The 13,279-nt window shown below is 41.3% G+C and overlaps 1 protein-coding gene across 1 annotated transcript in view; it reads left to right on the top strand.

Moving 5' to 3' along the window:
- EPG5 (ectopic P-granules 5 autophagy tethering factor) overlaps positions 1 to 13,279 on the top strand; it is a 103,428-nt gene that overhangs the window by 84,390 nt on the left and 5,759 nt on the right. Inside the window, exons 37-43 of the mRNA XM_025429001.3 lie at positions 683 to 868; positions 1,554 to 1,763; positions 2,538 to 2,682; positions 7,802 to 8,044; positions 9,292 to 9,508; positions 9,689 to 9,904; positions 12,256 to 12,370. Of these exons, the coding sequence (XP_025284786.1) occupies positions 683 to 868; positions 1,554 to 1,763; positions 2,538 to 2,682; positions 7,802 to 8,044; positions 9,292 to 9,508; positions 9,689 to 9,904; positions 12,256 to 12,370 (1,332 nt within the window). The remainder of the gene's footprint in view (positions 1 to 682; positions 869 to 1,553; positions 1,764 to 2,537; positions 2,683 to 7,801; positions 8,045 to 9,291; positions 9,509 to 9,688; positions 9,905 to 12,255; positions 12,371 to 13,279) is intronic.

Raw genomic sequence — 13,279 nt, forward strand, 5'->3', positions numbered from 1 at the left:
ATGATTTAATTAAACATTATGCAGTCATTAAAAATCACAAAGCCTAATGATGTGGAGACACTTTTATAACATAATATTATACCGAAAAGGCAGTATAAAAATTATATACAATAATATACTGGGTCTCAAAGTACGGTCCTAGGACCAACAGTGTCTACACCACCTGGGAGCTTGTTAGAAATCCAAATTCCTGCTCTCACCCTAGTTGTAGGAAATATAAAATTCTGGGGATGGGGTTGCATAATCTGTCATTTTAGTGAGTCCTCCAGGTGGTTCTCATGCACGATCAGCTTTAGGAACTACTGACTAGTAGATCTCAACCTTTGTTCTGTCCTAGTACATCTGAGGACTGTGATAGATTCCCCTGAGCGTTGGTGACTAATTGGGGCAGGGATTTGACCCTCTGGTCAGAGATAGGGAAGGTCATTCATTCCTCTCCTGTTAAGAATTAGTGGAATAAATAATGAACTCTAAACAAGCTGAAAAATGTATGCATTTACTAAGCATGGAAAAAAAAATATTACAAATGTTAAGTCTAACTCTTCAGGGGGAGGGGTTTGCAGATGATTTTTATTATCTGGGAAAATTATTTTTTAAAATTCAGTTTAGTATGTGTTGATTTATACACATTTTCAAGAACACTGACAGTTTAAAGGAAAACATTGGTTTTATTTCCGTTTAGGTGGAACGAGGAAGCCCCAAGAGCTGCTTCTTATTTTTGGGGTCTGTCCTGTGCGAAGTCAACTGGGTTAGTGTGCTCTCTGATGCCTGGAGCCCCAGTCCCCGCCCAGAGACACGGAACATGATTGTCTGCCTCCTTTTCATGATGATTTTATTGGCAAAGGAAGATCAGCTGGTAGACCAAGCAGTAAGTTTGGAGAGCCTGTGATGAAGGCTTGGCAAGACTTCCTAGGTCCTCATTCCCTATGAGGTTGTAGCTTTCCACTTGTTTCCCTAACGCCCCTGTCAGTATGAATATCTCCTTGGCATATCGGATATGCCTTCAACTAGATGCCTGATATTCTGGGATCATTGATAATCTAATTCTGGGTTATGAAGGGAAGCACACTGAATTAGATTATACAGGTCAATTTTATTTTACATCTCCTGAATTGCTAGTTCTACCAACAAATCTGAGAGTTCCTTGAAATACTTACAGATTTTAGAGTTAATATGTTTTTGCCAAGACCTTGGTTATTACTTTAACTAGTACTTCTTCCTTGAGTAGATTTTTTTTTTAAGATTTTATTTATTTATTCATGAGAGACACAGAGAGAGGCAGAGACATAGGCAGAGAGAGGAGCAGCAGGCTCCCTGCAGGGACCCTGATGTGGAACTTGATCCCAGGACTCCAGGATCACACCCCAAGCCAAAGGCAGACGCTCAACCACTGAACCACCCAAGCATCCCACCCTTGAGTAGATACTTACTTGACATCTTAAGTGTTCTGTTCTTATCCTAGACCGTCCTAATGGTCATTCCATAGACTAGAGACACCTATTTCTGGGAAACTGATAACTCTGAAACAAAAGGAATATGTGTTTTATTTTTAGGATTCACCTCTCTTGAATCTCCTTGGACAAACAAGCTCACTCTCGTGGCATCTTGTGGATACTGTGTCTTACCAGAGTGTGCTCAGTTACTTCAGCAGCCATTACCAGCCAGCCACCATCCTGGCAAAGGAATCTTCTGCAGAATTAATCATGAAGCTCCTAAGAGTGTCTGCAGGCCTTTCCATTCCTACTGACAGTCAGAAACATCTTGTAAGTTGAGTGGGTGCTTTAAAAGGCAGAGTGTTCTTCAGAATTGTAGTAGTGGATGGTCTCAAACCCTGTGACAGCTCAGTTGAAAAAGAGCATGTGTATCATTGTGTACTCATATTTTGGCCTCTCACATCTCTTATTTTTAATTATTTCTTTTTAGTTGTAATTATTTAATTATTTGAGTTATAATTATTTCTCTAATTAGTTCGCTTCTCTATTAAATGAATTACCTTCACTTAACTAGTCGTACCACACGCTAACGAGAGATCAAAAGGATGGAGGGCGCTGGCTGTCAGTTTAGAAATTGGATGTCATTGGCAGCACAGTGGCAGGGAAGTTAAGAGCCTGAGCTTGAAGTCTAACAAACTTTAGTCCCCAGCTCCCTGCCATTCTGATGTTGGTTTTCTCATCTGAATTGAAAATAATACTTTGCCTCAAAGTGTTGTCATGAGAATTGAATTAGGTAATGAACATAAACATTTTTGGAAAAGTTTCAGGCAAGTAATTAGTGTGTAGGTATTATTGCTATTGATGTACTCAAAAAGGAAAAGTGTCCTGGAATTTGGGAGAATGTGGGTTCTGGCATAAGTGTTACCACATATTTGCATATCGCTAGACACAGGACCCTTAGATACACATCTGTCTTCATGTGGCCTCCTGCTCTGTTCTCTTTCCACCCTCCTGAAGCATTTAGAGCAGAGGCATGCTCCTGGGAATGCTCAGTTAATGCTGCTCATGTGGATTCACACTAATGCTCCTTTTATTGTTTGTCAGGATGCAGTTCCAAAATGCCGAGCCTTCACTCATCAGATGGTTCAGTTCCTCAGCTCACTGGAACAAAATGGAAAAATCACCTTAGCAGACCTAGAAAAGGAGATGTGTAAGCTCTTGGATGATATCATCGTCTTTAATCCACCTGGTGAGTGGTCACAGGCAGCCATGTCTTCATTCAATGGGTGAATCTCTGCCATGTGAGGCTTGTGAGATCAGGGCAGTGGGCAGGACACTTTCAGCTGGGTCAGAGAAGTGCTCAGAGAGAGGATTGGTTCCCAGGGACTCTGTCATCTCAGCACCAGGGAGGCACAAATGCTCAGAACTTGAGGGGTTGACAGTGTCCGAGGCTGGTGGGAGAAGGGCTGGACTGAAGGCCAAACTAGGCAACTGGATTTAATGAGGAGGAGAAACTGGAGATGGACCATGAGCAGCATTCTGAGATGCTTTGACTTTTCATTGGGAGGGCACTTCAGAATCACCTATAGATATGTAAAAAAAAAAACTATATATGGAGAACTCATGTTCTCAGCAGTTTGGTGGACTGGGTATCCTGACTGCTTCTGCTGAAAACAACTAAGAATGCTGGACAAAATGTTTTTAAGAAACCAACGGTGAAACTTACCATGAGGTGGTGGAAAATCTTAGAAGTCGGGAGCTAAGTGACCTGTAAAGGTAGATGTAGTGCTGAGGCTGGCTTCCCTGTTGAAGGCTTTTCTGGAACTGTCTTAGACTGGGAGGGGAGGGCATTAAAGCCCAGGGCCTGCTGGAGTTGAGGGCCTGAAAGGAGATCTTGTATGCATTGGGTGAGGATGCCAAGACATGGCATCCTCTGTGTAAGGATGAGCCAGAGATAAACCTGCTCCTGGAAGAGGAAAGCAAAGAGTGATCTATTTGACCCGGGTGTTGGGTCAGATGTCTGTGTGATGGGGAAAGAGCTACCTTTTTTAAAAATTAGTAGGTATAAATTGACCCTCATGTGTGTTTGAGGCACAAATTCCTACTACCTAGACTGGTCCAGAGAAAAATACCTCAATCTGGGAACTGAGTTCAAGTTGTTCTGGGTTGGCAGCCCATTAGATGCCTGGTAGAAAGTACCCACAGAGCCATTTTAGAGAAACCCATCTTCAACTCTGACCTCAGAATTCCAAGGCCTATGAACCAATAGTAAAAAAAAAAAAAAAAAAAAAAAATCATAAACCACACAAGGAAACAAGGCAGCACAAGCAAGTCAGACTCACACATGAAGACAAGATATTGGAATAATTAGCGAGTATATAAAAGTTAGGAAGGAGGTTGAGTTAAAAGCATGGTAAGGTTTTAGTATTGTTGGAGAGGGTCAATAAATTGATTAAATTTGCATTTTGATAAAATGGGAATGTTGAAATTACCAAGGAATTCACTAAAAGAATAGAAATAGAAATAAAATGTATAATTTTTCAAGTTAGTGGAAGGAGATAAAAAGGAATGGCTAAAATACATTCAGTCCAAAGACGGCAAGAAAAGAAGGTTGGAGAAGGTAAGTAAAAAAAAACAAAATAAGATGGTGAAATTTAAATACACCAGTAAATGTAAATGTACCAAATTCAACTTAAAAGACAAAGTTTGTCAGACCGGATTAACAGTGAACAACATCCAGCTTTAAGCTGTTTCTGAAAAGTACATATAGAACATAAGATACAGAAAGCTTTCGATAAGGCAGTCATATTAGGCAATTATTAAAATAGAAAGCTGGCATAGCTAGATTAATATTGGACAGATAGGACTGTGAGGCAGGAAGCATTACGGAGCCAGATGTTATCTAGGGTACTTTCCTGCCTTGAAGTTGCATGACAAAATAAATAAATAAATAAAAGCGTTAGTAGAGTCTTTGAAAAAAAAAAAGTCTTTGGAAATTGATAAAAGGTTTAATTTACCGGGAGGATAGAAGAATGATAAATGTATTTGTACTTAATGATACAGTAGCAACTGCAAACACCTAAAGTGAAAACTGACAAAATTAGGAAGAGAAATGTCAGATGCACTCACAGTAAGAGATTTTGCCACATATCTCACAGTAAAGGATGAAGTTGAAGGAAAATCAGTGAGGCTTTAGGAGGTCTGAAGGGCCCCGCCGAATGTAATGTGCACGTGGAAAAGGATGTGCCCTGTACATGCAGAACTCACATGGTGTGAGTCTACCACAGAACAGGTAAGGAACCTCACCCTTGTTCAGCCTAAAGCCAGTCTCAACCAATTCCAAAGGACTGGTTTGGAACAGACCACACAAACTCTTAACCACAGTGCAGTGAACTTAGGAATCAGTAACAAAATATAACTATACACTGGAGATTAAGAAGCAAACTTTTAAATAACTGATGACCAAAGAAACAGTCATAATAGAAATCTAGAAGATTTGGAACTGGATAAAAAACCAGAATGCTTCAAAACTTGTGGAGTACAGCTAAAGTGGGGCTTAATTTCTTGGCCTTAAATGCTTATATTAAAATTTTAAAAAGATGAAGGTTAATAAGAATCCAGCTTGAGAAGTTATAAAAGAATAGCAAAATACAACCAAAAACTCTAGCAGGAAAGAGATAATAATCTGGAGAACATAAGTAGGGGGAGAGTGAGTGTGAAGAACAATGAAAGTGGCAGATTAATGTGTAGGTAAATCTACACGAAATGTGACCGTCTAAAACAATAATAATAGTAATGCCTCCTGGGGTTGTGGCACCAGCAGGGAGAGGTAGTAGGAGTTAGAATGTTACAGAGCCCCTGCACTGTCTGGGAGCCAGTTAACAGCCGACTTTGAAAAGTCAAGAGTGCACATGTAATTTGTAAGGCAACCACTGTAAGAATGTTGGAATGGTGTTTAACCTCCAGACCAAAAGAGAAAAAGTAGAATAAGAAATAATGAAAAGAAGCAAAAGAGAGAAAAAGGAATGTAGAATAGGAGGAATAAATGGAAAGTATATTGTAAGATAGTAGATTTAGACTCAGTTACATCAGTAATTACATTAAATATGAGTGACAAAAATTATTACACTGGATACAAGAAAGAAGAAAAACACAACCCAGTAGAAAAAATGAACAAGACCCTTGAGTTGATATTCTACAAAAGAGAATATCTAATATTCATGGAAAGGTGCTAACCATATTAATAATTAGGGAAATGCATATAGTGACAGGTGATGATACATCCACCAGAATGAATACAGTTAAAGTTTCAATACAAAATTGGTGAATATGTGGATCAGTGTAACTCATCTGCTGATCAGAGGGAATTGATACAACCATTTTTAAAAGTTGGGCATCCATCATCTACTAGTTTATATATTCTATGACTCAGAATTCTGATCCTTGAAATATTCCAAAAGAAATGCACCTGTGCCCTGGGAAATGTGAACAGTGTCTATAGGTATGTATCTGAGGGAGTCCATGACCAGAAACAACCCATGTTTTTAGTAGGAAGGTTGAGTTGTTGTATATCCACATAATAGAATGTAGCAGTCAGAATCTGCCACCACATGGGTGAATCTCACAAACGTTTTAATGCTTATTTAAATACTGTTTGAAAATAGGCAACTATAGTATTTAGGGAAGCATAGCAATTGAAAGCTAGTGTTGCTGTCTGAGTTGGTTGGAATTGGTGAACCAAAAATTAATTGGAATTTCTTGAATACATCTGCCATTTAGACTTACCGCACTGCATATATAATGTGGTAGTTAAAAAGCAGATTCTGGAACCAGACTAACTGGGCTTTCCACTTGCTAACCATGTGATCTTGTACAAATTGTATAACTTCATTTGCAAAATGGTTATAATAATTGTACTGTTTCATATGCACACGGTAAGCATGGAATGAGGTAGTGCACCTATCTCTTTAGTATCATCCCCTCTAGCCAGTAACACCCAATTGATGTTAAAAGAAAAAAAGAAAAATTAGCAAGTGATACTGGAGAAATGGTTCTAGAATTGATCAAATGTGTTTAGGCTGTGAAGGTCATATAATAGCTGGCCAAGCACAGGAGAGGAAGGCATTTTAGAAAGATCTTCATTAGAAGAGTGACAGGATCAGATCTGGTTTTTAAGAAAACATTTGTTGACTGTATTGATGATGCATAGGGAGGGATCTATTAGGAGGCTTACTGTACTAGTTTTTTGTTACTGAGTCATCCTTAAAAGGCAAATTATAATTACAGTTGCTTTTGAACTGAACTTCGGAGTTACGGCCTTAGAGAAGAATGCGTGTACCCACAGGAATACATGACAAAATACGTACTCACACACATATATTGTTGAGCTTACGTCTAGAACTTTGGTTTCTGAAGTCCATGCTTGATAAGTAGGTCTTGTAGTAACATTAAATTAGTAACTTGCAGGTGGGCAAGTTTGATTTAATGGTGTGGCGAGTAAGACCCAGACTCCCCTGCTCTCACTCGTATGACTACCAAAGCCTTGTTGTGACAAAGCCCCATTTCTAGTCTATTGAAAAATGTTACCTAGCTCAAGGAGAGCTAGAAGTACTTGGTAGAAACTATAGCCTGTTGAATAGTTTTCTCTACAAATTCCTGGTAAAAGAGGTTTTCTATTTTGAGATGAGAGGAAGGAACCCACCTCAGTAACCTGCTCATTTGCAGGTCTCTTGTCCAATGAATTTGCTTTTTCTTGCATGCTGTGCCCCTTTCATCTCTCAATTTTTTGGAAAGATTTATTTATATTATCAGTCTGTCCACTTTTCTTATTTAAAAAAAAAAACAAAAGATGCTAAGTTAGCAGCTCTTTTAAGAAGGCTTAAAAAGATTTTTCTCTTCTATATTTAGTTTTAAGTAATAATAATCTCTCTTCCTTATAAATTACTCCAGAATATCGACAGCTTTGGCAACGATGAGAGCGGAGGTATTTTTTTCTAAACAGTTTACCAGGTGACTTCTGAGATCTGTGTATTTGGTTTTCCAAATGAGCAAATTTTGGCAGCTAAAGTCTAAGTAAGCATGTTCTGATAAATAATTTAGTCTTCCATACCAGCTTGATATGTGTCTTTATGAAAGGATTACTATACTCGGCCACCTGCTGTAACCAGGGATCTCTGGGTGGTTCCTTACTGTGCCCTTAAAAAGTACTGATGTGCAGCATCTGATCCTTAACAGCCAAGCACCATCCAGAGTACTCGCTCTGGTCCTTCAAGTGTGGTCCTAAGATGTGCCTGGAGTGCAGCCTAGGTTGCTCACATGTCCGTGGCTGTTCCGGCAGCCTCTTATGGTGTGTCTGTGTTCCCTTGCAGACATGGACAGCCAGACCCGCCACATGGCCCTCAGCAGCCTCTTTATGGAAGTCCTAATGATGATGAACAATGCCACTATTCCAACAGCAGAGTTCCTCCGGGGCAGTGTGCGGACCTGGATTGGGCAGAAAGTGCACGGGCTGGTGGTCTTGCCCCTCTTAACAGCAGCCTGTCAGAGCCTGGCTTCTGTCCGCCACATGGCTGAGACCACAGAAGCCTGCATTGCTGCCTACTTCAAAGAAGGTATGAAGCTCCTTTTAGGGTGGTCCTTTCCAGGGGAGAGTGAAGCTTTATCACAAGGAGGTACCTTTTTAGACCCTCCCCAATGGGTGATTGTACCATTCATATTTCCTTGTTAATATGGCTGATACTTTAGTATGTATTTTGTTTGCAAAGATCTGCGGTTAGCATGAGAACCTATGGCCCGTGTCTGTTAGTACAACCATGTTTCTGGGGAGGGAACCTCTAATTCATTTCATAGTGGATTTAGAGGTCAGGCTCGCCCTTTTATGGTAGACACATCATGTAAGAGCCATACTCTTCAAATGCTATAAACCAGAATCTTTATATAAGACCCCTATGTTCTTTTTCTATTTTTGTCACTTGTTACAATGAATTTTCATGTAGTCTTTCACTGATTTTTGTCACATCTGTTGAACTATTACAAAGAGGTCAATTCTCATCCCACTCCTCCCTTTTTAATATTTTTCTTATTCCCTAAACTCTGATTCTGGAAACAACATGGTCTGGTTAAGAATTGTTCAGGTTTGCACTACTCCACTCTAATACCCAGTAACACATCATTGTGCATACAGTAGGAGAGAAAGAAGTATATTAGAGCAAGAATGCCAGGAGATAACCATAACCCATACCTGCCCTTTCTTGGCCACCCATGACATGTCCCCATGTCCCCCCATGGAAGGTGCTGTGCATGTCACCATCTCCCCATAGTCATTTCCCCACCCCCCAAAGAATTGAGAACAATTAGGATAATACTCCTGCTTCAAATTCACTCATGTTACTAAAATCAAAACAATTTTTTTCAATCGATTTCCTTTGAAGTGTGAGTCTAGCTAAGCTTTGAAAAGTGGAAATACTTCAGTTGGATAGAGTAATAAGAATTTTCCTTGGAAAAGCTTAAGTATTCATAACATACTTAAAAGGTATCGGATGAAGTTAAGACCATTAGTTGATTGGACAGGCCACTGGTGTCTACCTGCAATTTTAATGACCATAGAATGATGAGAAGAGTTAACTGCGAGAACACAGTGCTTAGTTCTGACTTCTGTCCCTCTGCAGTGGCTAGCAGGGGCATAGGCAGTTAGTGTGTTAGGTTTCCAGTCTGAGTCACCATGCATGTGTCCCTTGGTTGCTCTCCGGGGCCCACATGGGCTTGACTTAAAGCCTAAAGTTAAAAGATGCATTACAGCAGTTAAATGATTTGATTCCTGTTTTTATCTTGCTATCTTTTCTTGGTGTTCTTTTCTTAGGTTCCCTCAATCAGAATTTAGGATGGGGCCCCATTCTGGTGTCCCTTCAAGTGCCTGAGCTCACCATAGAAGAATTTCTGCAGGAATGCCTGTCCCTCAGCAGTTACCTGACTCTTTATGTCTACTTGCTTCAGTGTTTAAATAGTGAACAGACTCTAAGGAACGAAATGAAAGTGCTGCTTCTCTTAAGCAAGTGGTTGGAACAGGTGTATCCAAGGTGTGTTGGCCCTATGGCTATACTATTGCACTCACTGTATTCATATTATTACCTGTTAGCCTAAGCTTTTAAAGTACTAAATGTCCCCTCTACATAAAATTCAAATGTGGACTTTCAGTTAAATGGGAGCGGAAAGAATCCACTTCTGATTTTATTTTCCTCCTGGGCCTCCCTCCGCAGCTCCATGCAGGATGAGGCCAAGCTGTTCCTGTGGTGGCACCAAGTCCTGCAGCTGTCCCTGATTCAGACAGAGCAGAGTGACTCAGTCTTGATAGAATCTGTCATTCGAGTTCTGCTCATGCTTCAGAGCAGGCTGAGTCTGCTGGCCGAGGAGAGGCTCAGCTCTGGGCTGCTGGGGGCAATTGGGCTGGGCCGGAAGTCCCCCCTGTCTAACAGGTAAGGAAGCACCTACCCCTGCTCTCCTAAGGGGGCCTCGGCATCTGCTCCTCCTCAGGGATTGTGACACTTTGGTAGGTTTTTTGACTTAGGGCTAGGATCCCCCCAGATTAGGAGAAAAAAAAAAAAAAAGGCAGCACCTGATTACATCTTTATATTTTAAAAAACATGTTTATTTTTTTCTCATTTGTTTAATAAATTTATTTTTTATTGGTGTTCAATTTGCCAACATACAGAGTAACACCCAGTGCTCATCCCCTCAAGTGCCCCCCTCAGTGCCCGTCACCCATTCGCCCCCACCCCCCCGCCCTCCTCCCCTTCCACCACCCCTAGTTCGTTTCCCAGAGTTAGGAGTCTTCATGTTCTGTCTCCCTTTCTGATATTTCCTACCCATTTCTTCTCCCTTCCCTTCTATTCCCTTTCACTATTATTTATATTCCCCAAATGAATGAGACCATATAATGTTTGTCCTTCTCCGATTGACTTACTTCACTCAGCATAATACCCTCCAGTTCTATCCACGTTGAAGCAAATGGTGGGTATTTGTCGTTTCTAATGGCTGAGTAATAGTCCATTGTATACATAAACCACATCTTCTTTATCCATTCATCTTTCGATGGACACCGAGGCTCCTTCCACAGTTTGGCTATTGTGGACATTGCTGCTATAAACATCGGGGTGCAGGTGTCCTGGCATTTCATTGCATCTGTATCTTTGGGGTAAATCCCCAGCAATGCAATTGCTGGGTCGTTTTCATGTTTAAAGAATGTTTTCCTAGTAGCATCTCTTGTTGCATTTTGACTTTGTAACCTGACCACAGTCCTGATGTCTCTCTGGTTCTGAGCCAGTGATGATGTGCAAGGTTCGGTTAAAACACCCACTTAGCTGTTTCACTGCATACTTTGTCAGGGCAGTCCAGGTCCCATGAGGGACTCCGTCTCCTAGAGCTCTAAGTCAAGATGAGTTAAAATTAACTGATAAGAATAAGTAATGAGAAACAAGTCTAAGTTTTTGTTGCTAAATATTCCAAAGCATGAAAGAATTTGCCACTAGCCTCCCAATTTATCTCACTTATTTGCATAATGGTTTTCTTTCCAAAGCCTTATCAGTGTTGAAGAGAGTTCTTTTACCATTCTGATGTCAGCATTCTTGTGGAGTAGCCCATCCTCTTGCTGCAACTTTGGGAATCACTTTGTCCAAACCAGTTCACATCATGTTTCTTTGTGATAGAATTTAGCAGGAGTATGTGATTTTGATTCCCTTAAATCGTGATAGACTACACATAACACTAAGTTTATTATGACAGCCCTTTTAAACTGTACAATTCAGTAGCAGTTAGTTCATACACAATGTTGTTGCAACCGTCACCATTGTGTCCTTCCAGAATGTTTCTGCCACCCCAGCAGGAAATCCCATATTCATGAAATAGGTACCCCCTGAACCCCTCTCCCCTGCATCCTGGCAGCCACCAGCTGATTTTCTGACTTTATTGTATCTATTCTGGACATCTCATATAAATGGAATCATCTAGTATGTGTGTCTTGCTTCTGTGACTTTGCATGAAGTTTCAAGACTCATCCATGTTTTATCATATATCTACCTCATTTCTTTTAATGGCTGAGTAATATTCCGTCGTATGGATGTCCCACATTTTGTTTATCCAATCATCAGTTGATAGGCATTTGGGTTGTTTACACTTTTTGGCTGTTGTGAAGAGTGCCGCTATAAAATTCATTTACAGATTTCTGTTAGAACACCTGCTTTCCATTCTTTTGAGTATATGCCCAGGAGCAAAATTGATGGGTCATAAGGTCACTCTCTGCTTAGGTTACTGAGTAACTGCCAGAACCTGTTTTCCTGTGCCATTTCTCATACTCACTAGTGATGTCTGAGAGTTCCAATTATTCTGCGTGTTGGCAATGCTTTTATTCTTGAGTCTGAATTTTGCTTACATTGTTCAGGCAGTGATAATGGAAAGAAGATGAACACTTCTTCTTGATCACTGTTAAGATTTTCCTGCAGAGGGGGGCACCTAAGTGGGTCAGTCAGTTGAGCATCTATCTGCCTTTGACTTAGGTCATGATCCCAGGGTCCTGGGATTGAGCCCCACATCAGGCTCCCTGCTCAGTGGGGAGTCTGCTTCTCCCTTTCCCTCTGCCTCTCTCCTTGCTTGTGCTTGCTCTCTCTCTCTCAAATAAATAAATAAATAAAATCTAAAAAGTTTTCTTGCAGAGGCTAGCAACATTAGGTCTGGAATGTGTTTATCTAGTTTTTAAAGAGAAACTGTGGTATTTATTTTAAAATCTTTGCTTTAATAGTCACTTACTTCTGACCTCTTCCTGACACCCAAGGTTTCGAGTGGTGGCTCGAGGCATGGCCGCCTTCCTTTCAGTTCAGGTTCCTTCGGAGGATCAGATCCGTTTGAAGCCTGGCTCGGAATTACATCTGACCCCAAAAGCTCAACAGGTCAGTAAAAACAGTGTTACCATTATGGGGTAGGAGTCCTCCAGCAGGCCTGCTCAGGAGGCAGGTGGGTGGCAGCTGTGGTCTTTACACATGATGACAACACGATGACATGACTTACTGGAGTGGCTCTTCAGTATGCTCTATGTTCTGGTAAATGGTTAGTGCATATGGCTGCCTCGGATTTTGGACCATCTTTGTAGGTGCTTGCCTAGAGCACTGTCAGTGCCATCGTACAAGAAGCAGGGCCATGGGCAAGCCAGCCAGTCTGATGAACATGACTGTGTGCTGACCGGCCGGTCACCTGCTGGGGGTTGGGGGCTGGCACGGACAATGGAGCCACAGCCTAGACTGATTAGGTAGGCTGAGCTCTAACTTGGAACCAAGGAAGGGGGTCCTGTTGTATGAGTCTGGACATTAACCACTGTTGGCTGCTGTTGGAATAACCAACCATGGACAGAATGGCAGCTATGAGAAATTATAGTTTGTTCTAAAAACACGGAGAAAGGCCACATGGCAGTGGTCCCATCCCCATAACTATTTGCATCTGTAAACTAGCTCGCCACGTGCATACAGAAGAGTCTCAGGTAAAATGATGGCAAGCATTCTTGAGTCCTCACTACATGGCCGGCACTGTTGTAAATTTTAACTCACTTGAAATTAATGAGTTAAAGTTTTAACTCATTGAATCCTTATAACCCCTTGTACCATAGAAAGTGTGTCTATCCTGGTTGTGCAGTGAGGAAGTGGAGCAGAGAGGGTGGGGCCGAGACTCGCTCAGGCTGGTGGCTCCGGCTTCCCCCTCTGTGCTGCACAGTCCTCTCTGTGAATGGTAGGCGCTCACACCCTCAGCTCTCCCTCCCTTGCAGCCTTGCAGAGTCTGAGCCAGCCACATTCAGAGTGATCTCTTGG

Source organism: Canis lupus, chromosome 7 (assembly GCF_003254725.2).
Source record: "Canis lupus dingo isolate Sandy chromosome 7, ASM325472v2, whole genome shotgun sequence".
Classification (NCBI taxonomy): Eukaryota; Metazoa; Chordata; class Mammalia; order Carnivora; family Canidae; genus Canis; species Canis lupus.